The sequence below is a fragment of the Nematolebias whitei genome, chromosome 11 (assembly GCF_014905685.2).
Source record: "Nematolebias whitei isolate Nwh7 chromosome 11, NemWhi1, whole genome shotgun sequence".
Classification (NCBI taxonomy): Eukaryota; Metazoa; Chordata; class Actinopteri; order Cyprinodontiformes; family Rivulidae; genus Nematolebias; species Nematolebias whitei.
In genome coordinates, this window is record NC_056508.1 from 37,942,911 (window position 1) to 37,962,627 (window position 19,717).

The window sequence follows — 19,717 nt, forward strand, 5'->3', positions numbered from 1 at the left end:
AAACGTTGGTTACGTACTGTAACCCCAGATTCTATGAGTATAAGCGTAGCCCTTTAAGGCCTTCGCTTTAGTGGGTTTATCCCGTTATGCAGAGCATAAGCACTGAAAAAATTAGTCCACGCCCACCTGCTGTGTGGGCCCCACCCGGTCCGTATAAATTACGTTAAGAGCGGGAAATCGGCTCCCAAAATAGCTTTTTCTTCAGCCATTTAGGAGCCAGTGAGGCCCGACGCTTAAAGGGCTACGCTTATACTCATAGAATCTGGGGTTACAGTACGTAACCAACGTTCTATGTCGTATAAGCTTCGCCCTTTAAGGCCTTCGCTTTAGTGGGTAAAGGGCGAAGCCGATGTGGTCCTCGCCTCACTGGGTCCATTCGAACACAGTAAGAAGCGGAAGCTTGCCCAAAAAACGTCTTGTCACTCAGCTCCCCGTGTGCATAACTACGCATCGCGTAATTATGTGCCATGCACAGACGCATGTTGAGTAACTATGCGTTCTGACAAAGCATGAATGCCCCGGAAAACTTTCAAGGGGAAGAAGAAGTTGAAAAGAGGGGGGGGGGCATGAACCAACTGGTTCATGGCTGAACAGTATAACAGATTAATGTCCATGAATTGATTATTGATCAAATGAACTGATTGGTAACAATAATCATGAACTGATTAGTGACAATAGAACCAAAATCACAGACACGACTTGTGACTGATAACAACATCTCACACTGTAATGCATACAGACAGAAGTGAGCTTAAACAGAGTTCCATGAGAACAACAATATTCATTCTGTTAGAGCACTAAGGACAGAATGTGTCATGGAACGAGCCGTTACATCACGTAGGTAAAAGCGAATAAATGAGCAGGGTGTTGACCATGCAGCCGCAGTGCAAATGTCCTGCATTGACATACCATTATGCAGAGCAGTCCAAGATGCGATACCCCTGGTCGAGTGTGCTTAGAGGTTGACAGGAGGCTCTAAATCTGATGCTCTGTAGGCTTCAGAAAAGGCCTCACACAGCCAGTGTGACAAGCGCTGGATGGATAACGGCGACCTGCAGAAACATCTCTATAATGCACAAACAATTGTTGAGTTTGAAACGCATTGCAGCTGTGCGCGTTATGTAACACGTCAACGCCCGCACCGGGCAGAGAAGATGAAAAGATGCTTCCTCTTCTGATCTGTGGGGGGGAGAAGACCCCTCCAACGATATCACTCTTGATTTAAAAGAGCTCGTGATGTTTTAGGCATAAAAGCTGGGTTGGTCTTAAATCAGCTGAGCTGCCCGTCAGCCTAAATTCTAAGGCATGACGAAGCAACAGAGAGGGCAGATAATTACTTACCCTCTTAGCGGGTGTTAAAACCAGCAGCAGGGCTGTTTAAAGAGACAAGAATTTAAGTGAAAACCTGAACCAGAGGCTCAATTGAAGCTTTGATCAGGGCTCGCAGGACCAGCGTTAAATCCCACTGTGGAGCAAGTGGACGTGAAGCAGGCCTGTGTCTCTGAACATCTTTTAGAAAAACGCTTCATCAGCGGGTGAATAAAAGCTGTTCTGTCTCCGAAACCTTCGTGGCAGAAAGAGATGACTGCAACGTACGTTAAAGCGTACTGAAAGCCAACTCCCTATCCATCAGCTGTTGTAGAAAAAACAACACGTCGCCTAAAAGGCATGAGGTGGCCTCTAAACCTTCTCTGTACACCAGCGCTGAAAAGCCGTCCCCTTTGATGTGTACAGAGCTGTGGTAGATGCAGCACGTGAATCTTGAATTGTGCACACTATCTCCTGAGGGAGACCCATCCTCTAAGTGTGACCGCTCAGCGGTCAGACCCACAGGTGTTGACCTATTTCTGGGTAACTCTTGGTCGCTCCTCCTGCCTGAAGGAGAGCATCCTCCCTCCACGACAGTTCCACGGCGACCCGACAACAGACGTTGCAGGCCTGGGAACCATGGTGCGTTCACACGCCGGGAGCCACCAGGAGAGCTGTCAATCCCTCCTCCTGAACTCGGTTCAGGGACCGTAAAAAACAGAGGAGGTGGGGGAAAAGAAACGCGTATAAAAGCGTTTTGGGCCACGGGCTGTGAGTAAATGCGTCCCCCCCCAGCGATGGATCGTCTCGCGGGCTCAGGGAAAACCATAGTTGACACTGAGCGTTCTTCTCGCGTCACAAACAGGTCCACAGCTGCTTTGCCAACTTCTGCTGCGTCTGAAAACATCAGATCTGGATGGAGGGTCCGGTCCACGTGACGTGGGCCGCCCCTGGACGTCACATCTGCCCTTCTGTTCAGAACACCGGATATGTAAAACCGCTCTAATAGAGAGCAGGTTTGATGAGCCCAACACAGTAGCTTCGCGCAATGTGTAACATCTGGGCTGAACGCACACCCTTGATGGTTATGTACGCAGCAGTCACCATGTTGACTGTGTGAATCAACACGTGTTGATTCTGTAGCACGGGAGCAAAGTGTTGAATCATATTCAGTGCTGTGCGACACTCCAAAACATTGATGTGGGCTGATGTGTAGTGGGGCCACAGCGCCCCTACTGCTTGAGATAGGCATGTCCCCCCCCCCCAGCCTGACAGCAACGTGTCCATGAAGGCTGACCCGTGACGTGGGTCTGCTGAGGGGGACTCCCTCTGACAGAAAACAAGGTGTTTCCCCAGAGTCGGAGGTCTGCTTCCACAGAGGAAGGGACAATGATCATCCGTCGTTTTGTTTTACTGGATCCACATGCAGACGTGCAAAACCACCTCTGGAGGCGTCTCATGTGAAACAAACCAGCGGAAAACACTGTGTGAGTGACATCATTTCCAACAGCTTCATGACGGAGACAGCTGTTATCACTTGCCAGGTCTTACGTGGCTGAGTTGACTTTTTTTTAAAAAGGGTCGAATCTAGTTTGTGATAAACGAGCTTTCATGGTGGTTGAATTTAGTTCCACTCCCAGAAACAAATGTCTGGGCCGGGAAAATCGAGCTTCCTTCCAATTATGGCGAAGCCCAGATTTAACAGGTGTGATGTCAACACCTGATCCTGCATCAGCGCCTCCTGTCTGAAGTGACAGGTGCAGCAGATCATCCAGGTAAAACAAAAACTCTCGTCTCTGTGTTAGGATGATCGTATGCGTTCTCTGGATGTTAACAACAGATCCAAAAAACGGTCTCACCCCTCCGATCCGTGAGTAAAAACCTTGTGTTTCCTCTCCGTTGGGGGACTCTGTAGATTACTTTTATCAGAAAACACTTGGATTTCTGCATTTAGGGATGAGAATCAGTCTGATGATGACGGAACCGTTTTTATAACTCCTCTGAATGGAGGGGTTCGGGTTGCAAACTGTAACTTGTACCATTTGCATAAAACCTTGTCCATCCATCTGAAAAACGGCGAGCATGTTTTAGCCACTCTACGTAACGTTCGTAGGGTGAACGTGCGTTAAGTGATGTGTCATGTTTTGTACGGCTGTCAGCAGTCCGCCCCTCAACCGCCGTCATGCGTCGCGGGAATGTTTTCTGTGTGATCCCGGGCGAGACTTGAGCTGAGGCGAAACGTGTGACAGCTGATGACGCGGTGGGGCTGCGCGTTTGACGTCGCTGTGCGAACGTTGAAAAGGCGGAGGGCGTGACTTCATTAACGCCGTGCTGTTGGAGTGAGGCTGCTAGCCCCGCGGGAGCACACGTTGTTCTCTGGAGGGATGCGCGCCGCTCTCGCTGGAGGGGCGCGCGCTGGAGGGAGGCGGGACTCATTACCGGGTTCTTCAGCTGCTTCACGTTTAAGCTGCGGTGAGCTGCTGAAAGCTGAGACGCGGTGGGTGACGGCTGCCCGCGTTTGATTCGTTGAGACGGGTGTCATTTCTTGTGAGAGAGAAGGACCTCCACCCGAACCAGCCTGCGGACCACATTTATACCGATGTGAGCTGGTTAGCGCCGGCAGCTGTGTGTGCGCCAGCATCAACGCAGCGCCGTTGGATGGAGGCTGTTCATTTTAGTGATCGACTCGTCATGTCTAGAGCGGCGGTGAGTTAAAACCCTATTTAGGACACCGGCTCATGTGGAGGCTGTTCCATCCCACGAGTGCGAGTTGACACCGCTTGAGTGAGGATCGTGCAGTTCTAGTTGGTAACGAGTTATTTTCGCTTACCGTTGTGCCGTGATCGACTCATCATGTCTAGAGCGACAGTGAGTTTAAAAACCTTTAATTAAGGACACCGGCTCATGTGTGGAGGCTGTTCTGTGATCGACTCGTCATGTCTTAGAGCGACGGTGAGTTTAAAAACCTTATTTAAGGACACCGGCTCGTGTGTGGGGCTGTTTCATCCCACGAGTGCGAGTTGACATCGCTTGAGTGAAAATCGTGCAGCTCGGGATTATAACGAGTTATTATCACTTACCATCGTGCCCTGTAAGCGACTAGTAATGTCTTGGAGCGGCGGTGAGTTAAAAACCCTTATTAAGGACACCGGCTCTTATGTGTGCGGCCGCTGTGAGCTCATCCGGGCTTACAGACTGGCTAAAAAACAGACACTTTGATCATTAAATGATGATTTATTTCAACTTTCGTGTCACTTTTACACACACCCTCCGGAGACCGTCATTTTGAGAAAATTCTCTCTCATGAGCTCTGAGATTGTTTGCCCAGAGCGCTGTCTTGCAGGCGAACTCTGGGGAAACGCTGAGCTGCAGGCTGCCGGAGTGAAGAGGGCTGGATTCTGACGGGCGGGGCTGGTGGTGGAACTCAGCGAGAGCCGCGGCCGTGGAAAAGTCGAAGCTTGCTCGCGACGGTCCCTCCAGCGGGACGGGGTGGGCCGCGCGGCTTGATGAGGTGGCGCACAGCTTCTGGCACCTCCTCCGACTGTTTCACTTCGCCAGCATGGTTTGAAGCTGCTCTGAACAGCGCGTCCGCGATGGCTTCATCAGGTCTTGTGCAGTTTCTCCGGCAGCGAGGGGAGTAACGAAGCCAGGTGGGTCGATGGATCATCGTCATCCGCGCTGCAGTCCTCGACAGGCAAACCGTGGGAGAGGCACACATGTTGAGCTGGCGTCAGCTGCCTTACAGAGGGAGTTCTTCGTCTCCAAGGCAGGTCTGCGGCCTTCAGTCCCTTGGACATGCTATATGCTAGCAGCGCACGTTGTTGCTAACTGCAGCTGCCTGAAAACACGTTGGTGGGCTCGATTGGAGAGCGTGGTCGCCGTCTGGTTCCTCCGGAGGGACGGGACGCTGCTCCGACCTGGGCAGCTTCGCTCCGGAAGCTTCCACGAGGCTTGGCTCCAGGGGGGGGGGGGTACCGAGGAATAGCCCCGCTCGGTGAATCCCTCAACTCTGGTGATGGGAGCGGACTGGGGACCGACTCCTCTAATCTACCAGGAAAGAACCGTCTGCGGCCTCGCCCGTCGAACGTCCTGTTGGAACGTGAGGCCGTATGGATCAAGACGGTGAGCCACAGTGGAGCCCAGTGAAAAACAACCTTTCCGCCGATCATCCGAACTGGCGGGAAAAGGCGAGGGACGTAGAAAAAAGGGGTCTCTTCATGTCAGCCTCCTCCCGGGTTCCGCCGGGCAACCCCTGAGGGCGCTGTCGGCCGGGAGCGGTGTGATCGCCGATGCGAAACGAGGTGGGATGGGGTGAGCATTCACTCAGCCCCCCTCCACCTACACTACGCTCCCCAGGAGGGAATGAGCAGCGGGGGCTGCAGCTGAGCACGCCTTGCCCCGGAGGAACAATCCGGTTCGCCCCGAGGGTCGGCGATAAGAGGAAAAAACACAAGATGGCGTTGTCCAGCGTGTAGTGACCTGTCACTGGGAAATGTTCCCCGACGCTTACCTTGGAATAAGACTGCTGTCATCTTCTCCTCGGGGAGGAGAACTCACCGGACGACCGGAGGTCGACTGCCGGGCCAAGCATCCTTCACAAAGGTTGGTCATTTACACAATTTATCTTCTTTGTTCTTCTGACAGTGCTATATTAGCTCGCTGAAGAAAAAATGGGAGCCGATTTCCCGCTCTTAACGTAATTTATACGGACCGGGTGGGGCCCACACAGCAGGTGGGCGTGGACTAATTTTTTCAGTGCTTATGCTCTGCATAACGGGATAAACCCACTAAAGCGAAGGCCTTAAAGGGCGAAGCTTATACGACATAGAACTGCCTGTGTCACAGGTTTTGTCTTAACATTGGTGTCACAGTTGTACAGCACTAATGAGCCAGCAGAGAGTTAAACCCATCATCTGGGTCTTTGAGCATCTAAAATGAGTCAAAACTGTCTCAGTCCACAAACCAAAACTACATGGTTCCCTGCTGTCATGACACTGGATGGGAAAAAGCACAAGTATGGGACAGTTACAGGTAATGAGTGAAAATGAACAGCAAATTGTAGGACAGAAGTTTAAGACTTTGCACATCCTACACATGAAGATATCCTCATATTGAACTGAAGTGAGAAATGAAAACAGAGAAGAGGATGTTTGCGCATCAATGAATCTCTAAATGTTTTCAGTTTTCTGGAATGTAAGTGTCAGATTTCACAGAAAGGAGAAAATGATAAAGATGAATTTGTTCTTATAGGAAGTCATTCAAAACATACTTGTGCACGTGAAAACAGAAAGAATCAGTTATGGTAAGAACAAAATGAAAACTGGGGGGAAATTAATAAATGAAGGACTAGTATGCTTTAAAGGAATGCATATTGCCCGCCACCTTATATTCCAGAGTAGGGGTCTGCAACCTTTAGGATCAAAAAAGCCATTTCTGCCATTTCGTTCACTAAATTAAACGTGTTCAGAGCTGCAAAACCTACAATTATCATTATCAACTAGTGGCCCATGGGCCACTTTAAGTTTATTAGAGGGGGCTGTTCTGGCCTGTAGGTGTGAAATTATGAAACTAAAAACATCTGATTGTTGACATTTATTGATATTTTTACATTTTAAGACAAAAGAAAAGACTGGATACATCCCTCCATCTATTGTCTTTACCCATGTCTTCCTTTTCGGGTTGCAGGGGGTCACTGGTGCCCATATCCAGGTCACAAGACAACCACAGAACACTGGATTCTTGTACAACAAAACAAAATATATTTTGTCAATAATGAACTGTGCATGCTTTTTGTTGTTGTTGTTTTTTGGTGGAGGAATTGAGTATCACACTTTGAAGATATAAAGCATAAAGTTCAAGTGAGTATAATTTACTCTGTGTATTAGTACTAGTATTCACATATTTACAAAGAAATTGACACGAAAACTCTTAAAACTAGTCATTTTTTGTTGTGGGTATAACGTCCTTTAAAATTCAGTTTTATGTTAGTTTTGGTCAAAGGTTGAAAGAGCCGCTGTGGAGGGACTGAAGAGCCACATGTGGCTCCAGAGCCGCAGGTTGCAGACCCCTGTTCCAGAGTGTTTGATTGAGATTATTGTGTTGAAAACACTGAAGTTGTAGCTGTTCTGTGCAAACCTTGAAATTGAAGTTTTGCACAGTCTCACGCCACATCCCCAGATGTCATGTGTTATGACTCTCACCTACAACCACAAATATTTTACATCTATAAAACTGAATAAATGGTGGCGTTTGTTGGTGAAAACTCCAGGACATCTTCAATAGTTTTTATTCCTTTTTTCTAAGGAACTGGTCAAATTTGTGGTTTTCTAAAGCACATTCATCCATCCATCCATCCATCCATTATCTTTACCCGTTTATTCCATTTTGGGTCACGGGGGTCGCTGGTGCTCATGTCCAGCAATCACTGTGCGAGGGGCGGGGTACACCCTGGACGGGTCGCAAGTCCATCACAGGGACACATGGAGACAAACGAGACAAACAAACATTCACTCTCTCACTTACACCTAGGGACAATTTAGAGTTACCAATCAGCCTAACATGCATGTTTTTGGTCTGTGGGAGGAAACCGGAGTACCCGGAGAAAACCCACGCATGCACGGAGAGAACATGCAAACTCCACCCAGAAAGACCCCTGGACCGGGGTTTGAACCAAGGACCTGCTCGCTGAGAGGCAGCAGCTCTACCAGTTGTGCCACCGTGCTGCCCAAAGCGCATTCAATAAATAAAAAAAAAGTGTTTTTAAAAAGGTCAACTTTGTTTTTGGAAAAATAAAAACTAGTTGGTTCTCTACAGTAACAGCAAATTACAAAGAGCGTAACAACAGAATGTGTCATGATGGGAGAAAAGTGTATACATCTATAAAGTGTAACAGTGAGGTTTGTATAAATGTGCTGCTGGTATCACATCTCCAAGATAATATAAATTAATAACTCTTAATGTTGAGGTGCATTTAATAACATGTGCAGCTCCATCATCTGTACTAGATGCAGAAGAAGAATAACAATAAAAATCAACAAATTAGTGTCTTTTTAAAGGCTGTTGGATTAATAATAAGAAATTTATTAATAGTTCACAGCTGTTACACTGCTGGCCAATACTTAGTGTTCGATAATGTGTCAAATGCACTCAATATTTGACTTTATAAATTTGTGATAAAGCTGAACCTGCAGGGCATGTTAGGGGTTCAGGAGTCAACTGTGCTTTTATCACAACATGACGTTCTAAAATTACTTGTGACATTTTCTGCTGTGCTTAGTTCTCCCGTCTGTTCTTGGACGTGGTTTGAAATGACAATCAGCCTTTTTAAACCTGAAACACATAGAACTGAAAAGGCAACAGACAAGTGGATTGAAAATAAATTATGGATGTAAACAATGGCAGACGATAAAAATGTGTGTGGGTCAATTTAGTGTTTTTCAAGTTTTTTCATCCACTTTAAGCTTTTCATACCAGCAGCTGCATCTATCTAGCAGAGCATTTAATCCCATTTATAAAGCTCTTTGTCTAACATACACACACGGATAAATCAGTAGCAGTTGGAGGGTTCAGTTTCTCACTCAAGGCATTTTGAAGCTGCAGACCAAAGTGTTAACATATTGATCAACTCGCTGTAACTCCAAAAGCTGCCTTATCTTTTCACATTTTGCGTTTTTGTCTGCAACGATGGGTGAAAACACTATTATCCCAGATTAAAATAATCCAGAATGTATTGAATATTCACTGGGGAGCTGATTTCGCTCATCCGACCCACATTTGCCCAAGAACCGTCAGAGCGCTCACCCAGAAGAGAGTCGTTAACATCAGGGCGTTGACCAAGTGAAGTGAATTCGCTGTGCACCGATCTGTAGCCAGACCTAATGTTGGCATTAATTTATAATGTGCTTTTTCATCTCGCACCATCTGAGCATGGAGGAGCACAGAGAGGACGTTTAACTCAGATCTGTGCGGAAAATAAGTTGCATCATGTGTTTGTCCAGTTTTGCTGGGAGAGTAATGCGTACTTATGCCAGTACCGTTTTGTTTTCTTGTGTATTGCCATGAAAAAGAGGCACCATTTCAGCTTTTCAGTAAATCCAATAAATATAACTGAACAGTGGGTTAAAAGGCTCTTGTGCTTTGTCCACTGGTCCATAATTTATGCCTCTGATGAAGCTCAGGCATTTGGAAGCAAATAATTTTGGAGGCATTGTGATTAAAGTACATAATTTATTTCCTATTTAGCCCATCAACATGTTGAAAAAACTAGTAATGGCAGTCAAGGGTTTTGTAAAGCATCCATAGAATTGGGGAAAAAATAATAATTGACTGCCTTCATTAAATGTGTAATTTCCAGTGTTTGTGTGAATGAGTTTAATTGTCATCATGTCTACGACTTAAATACCTCATGAAATAGTGACATATTTGACAAAAATGGCTGTAACTAAGTCATTTTACAGTTATTGAACTCAAATTTGGTATGTTAGTAGCTGATTGTCTTCTCCGACACATTGTCAGAGCACAAACAAATATATCTTTATTTAAAACTTTAGCATGTGATGTGGCATGTACTGTTTTTTTTTTTATTATTTTATTGTAAAAATAATACTACTTTCATTTCTTTTCTTGTCTTTTGGCTTAACTTTTGCTTTGGTAGATTTTTTTTTTTAATTACCAAAAGGATTTCATATCCCCAAATCCCTTGAATGTACTGATTATTAAAAGTTAATTATAATGTTGTATTATTGTGTCACCTATTTATTTGTTCACAGAACATAGACATACACAACTTTTATTTGTTATTAATAAAATAATGCAGTCATGATCGGTGATGCCAGTACACTTCTGCAGTTAGTTCGTTTTATTATAAGGTTGTTATTTATCTTAATTGACAGATAATCACCTGACAATGACACAGGGACAGAAACATTGAAAGTGATTACTAAGTCGTATTGTTCTTTTAAGCTCTTTGAGCTCAATGTTTTATCCTTTCATTGGATTAATTTCTCGTTTTGTCTGCTCATTGGACCATTTAGTGCTGACAGGTTGTGTTCGCAAGAAGTAAAAACCAAAACAAGTGTAAAAACTGAGCGTGCAACAAGAAACAAATAGTGGTGCCTTTCTGTGCAATATTGCTTCTTTACAAAAGCCACAAATTTTTATTGCAGCTGTTAAAATTAAAGCAAAAGAAATTCAAGCAAAATCCAACCAGCTAGATTCATTATTGTCTTTAAGAGCACAATCACAATTTTCAAATCCATTTTATTAGAAGCATGACATAAACGAATGTGTTTTTCCAAGTCCAGATAATGTGACTGTGTCTACTCAAGCAAATACCGTATTTTCTGCCGCACACGTCGCACCGCCCTATAAGTCGCATTAGTCCAAATATGTCTAATAAAGTGGAAAAATCCATAAATACGTCACTTCACTGTATAGGTCACATCTATTATGTGTCACCGCTGACAACCCGGAAATGTGGGTCGTGTTGTGGCAAAAATCGATTGGCTGCCAAATGGCGGCCGAGGGAGCGTGCACAGGAGGACTTTAACAAGAATTTAACAAGATTAACACTTAAAAACAATTATTTGTTTGCTCAAAATTATAGCAAATGTGTGTCTCAGTCTAACTTTTCCTTAATAAATGCACTTTAACGGTCCAATCAGCTGTATTTCAAAAGCCGATATGCGGAAGTAGGAGCACGCACGGGAGGACTCGATGAGCATTTCTTCAAAATTTAACAAGATAACCACCTAAAAGCAATTATTTGTTTGATCAACATTAAAGCAAGTTGAATTTTTACTTAGTAAATGCACTTCAATGGTCAAATCAACTTCATGTCGCCGGGGCGGCACAGCGAAATGAAGCTGATTTGATGGTTGCGCCACTCGAGCTGGAAGAAGGTGGCATTCTAAGGCAAGCTGATTGTGTCATTAATAGCCACTTTTACTTATTACATGACACAACGGTGTGCCATACAACTCGAGTGCCAGCTAGCAGCTGAAAATGGTAATGTTCAATATTTTCAGTCAGAATGAATGAAAACGGTCATATCTAAGCCAAAAATTGGTTTATAAATATGGGAAATAATCCATTAATAAGTTGATTTGGCATATAAGTCACAGGACATGCAAATTATGCAACCAACCGTGACTTATAGGCCGAAAAAAAAAAGGGTAAGTGAAGTTGAAATGTATTAATTTGTATCATTTTTTGAGTCATGTTAAAGTGTCTGCTGATAAAAGCTGATTAAAAAAAATCTCTCCAATATTGACATCACACTGACTTGGTTTCAACCTTTATTTACCCTGCAACGACTAATTAGGGGCAATATTTTTTTAAATCTCTGCTTTACATTCAAACCTTACAACTGGGACTTTGCCAGTTTAACCACAGACTCTGCTGCTGGTTGCTGGAGCAGTTGGGCGTTACGTTGCTGAAGGACACCTTGAGCGATTTCTATTTGGGGTGCCAACAGCCCATTACAACCTCAACCAGTTGACCCTGAAGCCAGCTTCGTGCTTTTGTGTGACTCCACTGCCGCCAACACAAGAACTGATGCCATGTTTAATCTCTATGTATGCTGAACAGAAGATGTCCCATCAGAATAAATAGTCTGATGCAAACTGTTCCAAAAAGAAATGGAGGGAGGGGGGAATAAAAGTAAAAGAGTGGATGAAAAAGAGAGAAACAAAAAAAGAGAAGAAAGTGTGAAAAGGAGCACTTGAGAAAAAGAGAAGAGCAATGAGAGGAGAGCAGTCCCAACACTCTCTGGCATCCACAGATATTATTCATCGAGAAGATATGAATACAGCCTCAAGTGCAAGGCTTTAAGCCACCTGAGAATATACACACACACAAACACACACACACAGCAGAAACACACCCAGCAGTGATATGCAAACACAAATATTGCACAAATGCATACAAAGAAAAATGTTTCTGCCACAGGAAAACACTGTTCAAACACATGCAAATAAATAGGACAAGATATGCAAACCCTCCACAGTACACAACACTTCATCACACACACACACACACACCACACACAAACACACAGAGTGATAGGAAATACACTAACCAGAGAAAAAAGCAGGAAAAAGAAAGAGGGAAAAGGAGGAGCAAAGTTGAAAAGAACATCAAACTGCAACTAAACAGCATCTGAGAGTTGTTGTATGTGAGGATTACAGGGAGAGACTGAAAACAAAGGAGAAAAGACCAAAGAGAGGTCTGTGTAAAAGTATAAACAGAGGCATGCAAAATTTTAGATTATATTTACTGAATAGTATAGAGAGAAATAAACTTAAATATAAAATGCTCTTGTTATTTTAAGCAGAATTATTGCTCATTTTATTTCACACTTATAAAGAGTGAGAAAAAAGTCACATGTAAAGGTCTGAACACTAAAGAGTTTGAGTCTTCTTCTAGAGGCCTCAGATGTTTGTTATATTCTTGGCACAGCAACAGTATTAAAGTCTGTTAAGAAATATGAATACAGATTTTGAAGCTTATAAATATTTTTGATCTTCTCTGGACATTAAGCAGCAGTCATGATGAGCTCCTTGAATCAACGGTCCAGCACACTAAATATCAAACTGAGCTACACTCGCAAAGCAAAAGAAGGCCACGAGTACATATGGTTTAAAAGAAGATATTAGTTTTTTTTATATATAAATATTTCAAAAAGGTGATTGGGGAATGCCAGTAAAAATTTGAGGGAGAACTGTGAAAGGCAAATAGAAACATTTGACTCTAAAAGAGCTTCAGAAGGATTTGGCTGACTCTGAAGTTGTAATCTCTGGTCAACACCAGTCATATGACCCTCATGGGCAGTGTTGTGCACAAACACATTCAAACGAGCATGCTTAAAGTTAATCTTGTTAACTTTGAACTTAGCTGGGTTGTTTTTGAACTGAGGAATTTGAACTAAGCATGGACATTATTTTAAAAGAGAACAGCTGCTGTAGACTGACTTTTAGGGAAAAAGTAAGTTACCAGTAAGTGTGATGAGAAAATTGATACAATGATGCCAAATTTTTGATTGGAGGAATGGTGGAACAGACGTTAGAGAAGGTGAGCCTGAGATTGGGTCACTGGTTTGAGCATCCAGACTGGCATATAAAATATGGGTGGGAAAAGTGAAGCACGCACATCTGCCTCCTTCTCCTTCTTGGACCCTTGAGCAAGGCCAGGGCAGCACCTTAGATTGCGTGCTCACATGTGTGATGTGAAAAGGCAGATAAGGAATTTCCCCATTAGGGATTCTATTAAATACAAATAATCCACAACCTTTTATGAGAAACTCTTTTCTGCAAACATTGAGTTTGTGAGTTTAATTTAATTATTTATTGATGTGAGCTTGCACAGCACTGCTTATGGGAAACACCACTGAAAATTATCTTCTGTTTCTTCACTTTAAGGTTCAACGTCAGAAGTTTGCACATGTATAATTTTTGGAAATAAATCTGGTTTGGCTTTGATCACCTGCTGAAAGCTTCATTTATTCAGGCAGCATTCTCTTTACTACAGTGTGCAAACCAACAAAGAATGTTTTACTGATAGTGGACAAATTGAAGTCACTAAAATTGCAGCTAATTCGGAAAACAACAGGAGTTGATAGCGAAAGGAAAAGCTTAAATAACAAAATGAGCACATCACAAAACACAATGAACTACTTCAACGTGTTTAATATAAAACTTCTGCCTTGACTCTCACAGGCCTACAAGCCATAAAATGTCTAAAATTCCTAAAATGATCAATTGAGGGCAGTTTATGAACTGTTATATTTATCAAATGTGGCATTACTGATTATTGCCCAGGCTTCCTTATCTTATCTTTCCCTTTAAAATAATGAAAAAGAGAAATAAATGTTATCTTGTGCAAAATATATCATTGATTTTAATGATAGAAATTTAATTAAAAAAAACTTTTGTATCTCAGGAAAATAATAGATTCACAGGGGAAATGGAAAGAGGATAAAATATGACATCAAAGTGTAGATGAATGCATAAATTTAAACTTGTGGAAAAATTCAGCGGAAAAAGCTAATAATTAGATTAATAGTTGAAAATCTAAATCCCATCCATCCATTCAATTAGAGGTAGGACAGCAAAGGAGATGACAGTGGTGAGAAGAAGAAGGACAGGTAGGCACAGATAGCACTCAGCAAACAATAAAAATGACATCTTTGCTCCAAGTTTGACTCAGGATGACTGTTGTTTCATTATAATCTCATAACTGTCAGATCCTGGGGCAATGGAGAAAGAGGAGGGGATGAGACAGACTGGGGAGGAGGGGGTTGTCTTGGCAGCGGGAAATGGTTTTATAATGGAGAAACATAGAGGAAATTTGAACTGAATCTTTATGTGTGGTTCGTCAGAGCTGAATGAACACTGGAAAAGACAGATGGAGACGAAGTTTGGCACAAGCAAATAGAAGTGCACGTTGGATATGTTTAGCAAATATGAAACATTTTTCTCACTCATACAGCCTGGTTTGATTCCTTCAACCACAGGTACATTTAATGCTTATTTAATGCTAACCAGTGGACGAAATATAATGAAACTTTCAGGAAAAGCTCATTGGATAAACATTTACAACTTGGAAGTCAATACAGTTAATGAAGGCTAACAACCAATAGACAATAACTGACGTAAAAATGCTTTTACTTTGTCACTTTTACTGATATTGGGATACATATTGGTGTGGCTATATCTGAGAGTCATCCTCTGAGTTAACACATCTGACAATACCATATAAGATTGCCAAGGTGTAACCAAATTAGCGATAACTCTGTCGTTAACATAAGATGATCTTAGTTTAAAGCTGCACTCACTGATTTAATCATCACGTGCCACCTCATTTTACTCTTTCATTCACTTTTAAACACTCAGTCATTCAACAAACTCATCCCTTTCTTCATGCTTTGTTGATTTGTTAAGACTTGCATGAATATGCAGTATTTACATCAAAATGCCACCAAAGTGAATATTTATTGGCCAACAATACTAGATGTAAGTCTCCTTTTAAAAACTGTGTAAATAGAATAGCAGGTCACACACATTCCCAAGAAATCTCACTTCCACCAAACGTTTCTGACAGAATACGAACACAACATCTGTTATTCAAAGCAGCGGGGCTGTTCTTATTTTTTTCTTCTGAAACTTACTTGGTTTATAAGGCTTTACTCACTGGCAGCAAACAAGTATGTAAAATATTAAGCAAGCATTATTTCAAAACCAAATCTAAAGATGCACATATATACAAGAAGATATTACAAAAAACAAAAAAAAAGTAAAGAACATCAAGTTTTGAGCAAAAGATTTGCACATTTTGTTCAATAAGTTGATAAAACCAAGAAAATTAGAACCTTTGAAACTGGTTCTATTTCTCACAGAGCTAGTAAGTTGTGTTAATTCATATGCTTTTAGGTAACAAACTAACTTGAATAAATAATTATCTATTCCCTCCTTTGGTATTTATTTGAAAGGTAAAAGGTGTCCTGAGTTCATGAACAAAACTACATTTTTCTTGGGCTGTCTTGTATACTCACTCATTCAATCACCGTGCACCCTCTATTAAGTTTCGCAAAGGTCAGCAGACAAAATCCAATTTCTTCATGAGCGCAAGCTAAAATAGAGCTCAGCCGATACCCTCCTGCTTTTTGTCCATTTCTCACATTTTACACATTATTCTTGCTGCAGAGCCCTTATCTTCACAGTATTTATTATACTGAATAAAGTTTTTAGTGGGGTCTAAATTGACATCACACACAAGCTCACCCACATTTTGCCAGTTATGCTTTGCTTCATGGTTTCTTACCTGTGACAGTGATCAGCATGGGAGCAACCAGTGGCCTGTTGTTATCCAGTTTTCGACTCAGTTTGATCTCTCCGCTGGTGTGATTCAGGAGCAGCAGGTGAAGCTCATTCCCCCGGTCAATGGTGTAGTGCAACCTGTCTGACACATCTGGGTCATGGGCTGGTACCCTCCCAATCACCCCACTAGGAAAACTGTTGGACCGATTGGACACAAAGTTGTTGAAAACGATTTGAAAGTCCTTCAGAGTTGGCCGGTTGTCATTCTGGTCCACCAGACAGATTCTAACAGTGGCCCTGCTGACTAGAGGGGCCGATGTGGCCTGGACTACAATCACATATTCATTACGGGACTCATAATCAAGGTCAATGAGAGAAGTGAGTTCCCCTGAAAAGATATCCATCTGAAAGATTTCTGGAATGTTGCCCTCTACGATTTGATACATGATCTGAGCATTAGCACCCTCGTCTGGATCAGTAGCAGTGATTTGGGCTACAACAGAACCCACAGCACTGTTTTCCTTCACCAGAACCTCAAAATCATCAGCAGGGAAAACAGGTGCATTATCATTTACATCAAGGACTGTCACCTGAATGTGAACAGGGGTTCGTTGGGGGGGCACACCACGATCCACAGCATAGGCGGTGAGCTCGTAGAATGGCACACTCTCACGATCCAGGCGGCGAAAAGATCGAACAATGCCAGATGTAGGTTCAATAGTAAAATCTCCATCCCCATCCTCACCGTACTGGAAGGTATACTGAACTCGGCCATTGGCATGAGCGTCACGGTCTGTGGCTGAGATCTGGAGGACACTGGTGAATGGAGGAGCATCTTCACTTACTGTCCCCTGATATCTGGGACTGAGGAACTGAGGTGCATTGTCATTTACATCATTCACATTGACCTCAACATATGTTGTGTCTGATTTCTGTGGTATGCCATTGTCTTTAGCTGTTATAGCCAAAGTGTAGGTCATCTGGTCTTCATAGTCAAGCTCTGCCTGAAGTGTTATTGCCCCTGTGGCTGGATCGATGCGAAACTGAGGGATGTTGTCTTCAAGAAAGTATGTTATTCGAGCATTTTCACCAACATCATCATCTGTGGCACTAATCACAACTACAGTACTTCCAGATGGCTTGTCTTCGTTCACACTGACAGAGTAATGAGCGCTCTGAAATACAGGTCGATGTGTGTTGGCATCAGTGATGTTGATGTGTACCTGACAGGTGTCATGAAGTGTGCGGTCTGAGGCAGTGACAGTCAGAACATAACGGCGTTCTTGTTTGTAGTCCAGTGGGAGAGCTAAGGAAAGCAGCCCCGCTCCTCCTGCAGTGCTAATAGCAAAGCGGTTTCTGGTGTTTCCTCCTGTTATCTGATAGGTCACAGCACTGTTGACATCTCTGTCCACAGCTGTGACAGTCACTACACTGGTACCAACTGCTGCATCCTCATTCAGTCGAGCATAGTACTCCTTTTGGAGGAACTCGGGCCGATTGTCATTAACATCCATGACTGTGATGGTGACACTCGCTGTGGCAGAAAGAGGTGGCATGCCATAATCCCTGGCCTCGACCCCAAAGAAATAATGCTCCACAGATTCCCTGTCAAGAATGGAGCTGACAGTGACCCAGCCTGTTGCAGAATTGATAACAAATGGAGTGTCAGAACCAGTGCCAGTTAATCTGTACTCCAGGCGAGCATTATCACCTGAATCTGTATCAATGGCTTGAATGTGGAGGATGGAGCTGCCAACTGGTGCACTCTCAAGCACAGATGCCTGGAAAGGTGTGGATACAAATATAGGTGGGTTGTCATTGACATCTGTAACTTGAACACTAACAATTCCAGTGTTGTTAGAGAGAGGTGGTCGTCCATTGTCCTGCGCACGAACACGCAGTGTATACTCTCGTTCAGACTCAAAATCTAGAGGTGCCACTACCTGAATTTCACCTGTGACACTGTCAATAGAAAACTGACCACGGCTGTTACCACTAATGATGTTATAGTGAACAGCAGCATTACTGTCCTTGTCTCGGTCTGTGGCACTCACACGAAGGATCTCAGAGTGAGGCCGAACGTCCTCCTTTACGGCCACCACATAGCGCTTCTCACTAAATTGTGGTACATTATCATTTTCATCCAGCACAGTGATGAAAACTTTGACAGTAGCAGAGCATGGGCCCGGATCCTTCCCCTGGTCGCTTGCCTCCACTTGAAGCGTGTAGTGTTCATTTGATTCCCGGTCCACAGATCCACGAGTTGTAATGAGACCAGAACGTGGATCAATCTCAAAGGCAACTCGTGCTATTGCAGCTGAATCACCAACAAACCGGTAACGGATATTGGCATTAGATGGTGAGTCAGAATCTGTTGCTCTCAGCTGAAGGATGGGATAGCCTTCCTCTACATTCTCCCTAATTGTCTCCCTGTATTCTGTTTGCTCAAAGATAGGAGAATGATCATTCCGATCTGAAACAGTAATGGCTACCATAGTGGTGCCAGAGAGGCGAGGGGAGCCTAAATCAGTCCCTGTGACCCTGAAGTAATGCAGATCCATGTGTTCCCTGTCAAGAACCTGAGTGGTGGAGATGAGGCCTGAGTCTGGGTGGATGTGAAAATAGTCAGATGATCGACTGTTCATCAGCGGGGCCATGGTGTAACTCACCCTGCCTGCATCTCCTGCATCTGGGTCTGAAGCTGACATTATAATAACTGAGGTGCCAGGTGGCTGGTTCTCAGCTACCTGAACTTGGTAGTTATACAGTGAGAAATGAGGGTGTCTATTGGCTGCACGTCTAGATCGAGACCATGGCATCAAAATCCTCCTGTCTTTTTTTCCTGGTGAGGTACCATCATCTGCCACTATTATCAGTCGTTCCAGGCTCCTCGCTCCCCTTGAAGTTTGCCCTTCCTCCTCCTCAACCTTAGTCTCATTCACCTCACTTCCCTTGTGGCTTTCATCTGCTTGGCTCTCTCTTTCCCCCCTTGTGTGATATAACTCTGTGATGGCTGAAGTGGTACTCCCCCTACCCTGACCCATCCTTCTCTCAGCTTCACTCTCCTCTCCCTGGCTTCCCTTTGTAACAACCTTCTCCCACACCTCCTCCTCCTTCACTGCACGTGGTTCCCTGCCTCTCATCAGCCACGCCTCTCCCTTGCCCTCCCCCACCTGTAATTTTTTCCCCCAAACAGCATCAGCATCAGCAATGGACCCCTCAGTGCCTTCTCCCCCCCTTTCTATGCTCCTCTCCCTTTCTTCTCTTGTCCCCATCTGCTGCTTATCTGACTGTCTGACACCTTCAGGCTCTAATAGCACTTGATTACCAGTTTTTAATTGCATATGTGCACGTTCAGCTTGTTCAGTGGCTGAACAGTCACTGGGAATGCTCTCAGTGCATCTCGCATGGATGGCATTTTCCCACAGATCTGTGTTTTGTGTCTCACTATGCCAAGCTGACTTTGTTATATCAGATTCATGATTATACCCATTTGTTGCTTTGTTTCCCTCCTTTTCGTTATTGTTATTGTTGTTTGTGTTAAATTTGCTGAATAGAAATACACGCTGAGCAAATAGTGGAACTGTTGGTTGAGT

General features: G+C 43.7%; 1 protein-coding gene across 1 annotated transcript in view; it reads right to left on the reverse strand.

The window, feature by feature from the left end:
• The window catches only part of LOC119417313 (cadherin EGF LAG seven-pass G-type receptor 3), a 40,429-nt gene extending 21,033 nt beyond the window's left edge, over positions 1-19,396 (reverse strand). Inside the window, exon 1 of the mRNA XM_037684520.1 lies at positions 16,126-19,396. Coding sequence (XP_037540448.1) covers positions 16,126-19,396 — 3,271 coding nt within the window. The remainder of the gene's footprint in view (positions 1-16,125) is intronic.
• Between the last annotated feature and the right edge of the window lie 321 nt (positions 19,397-19,717).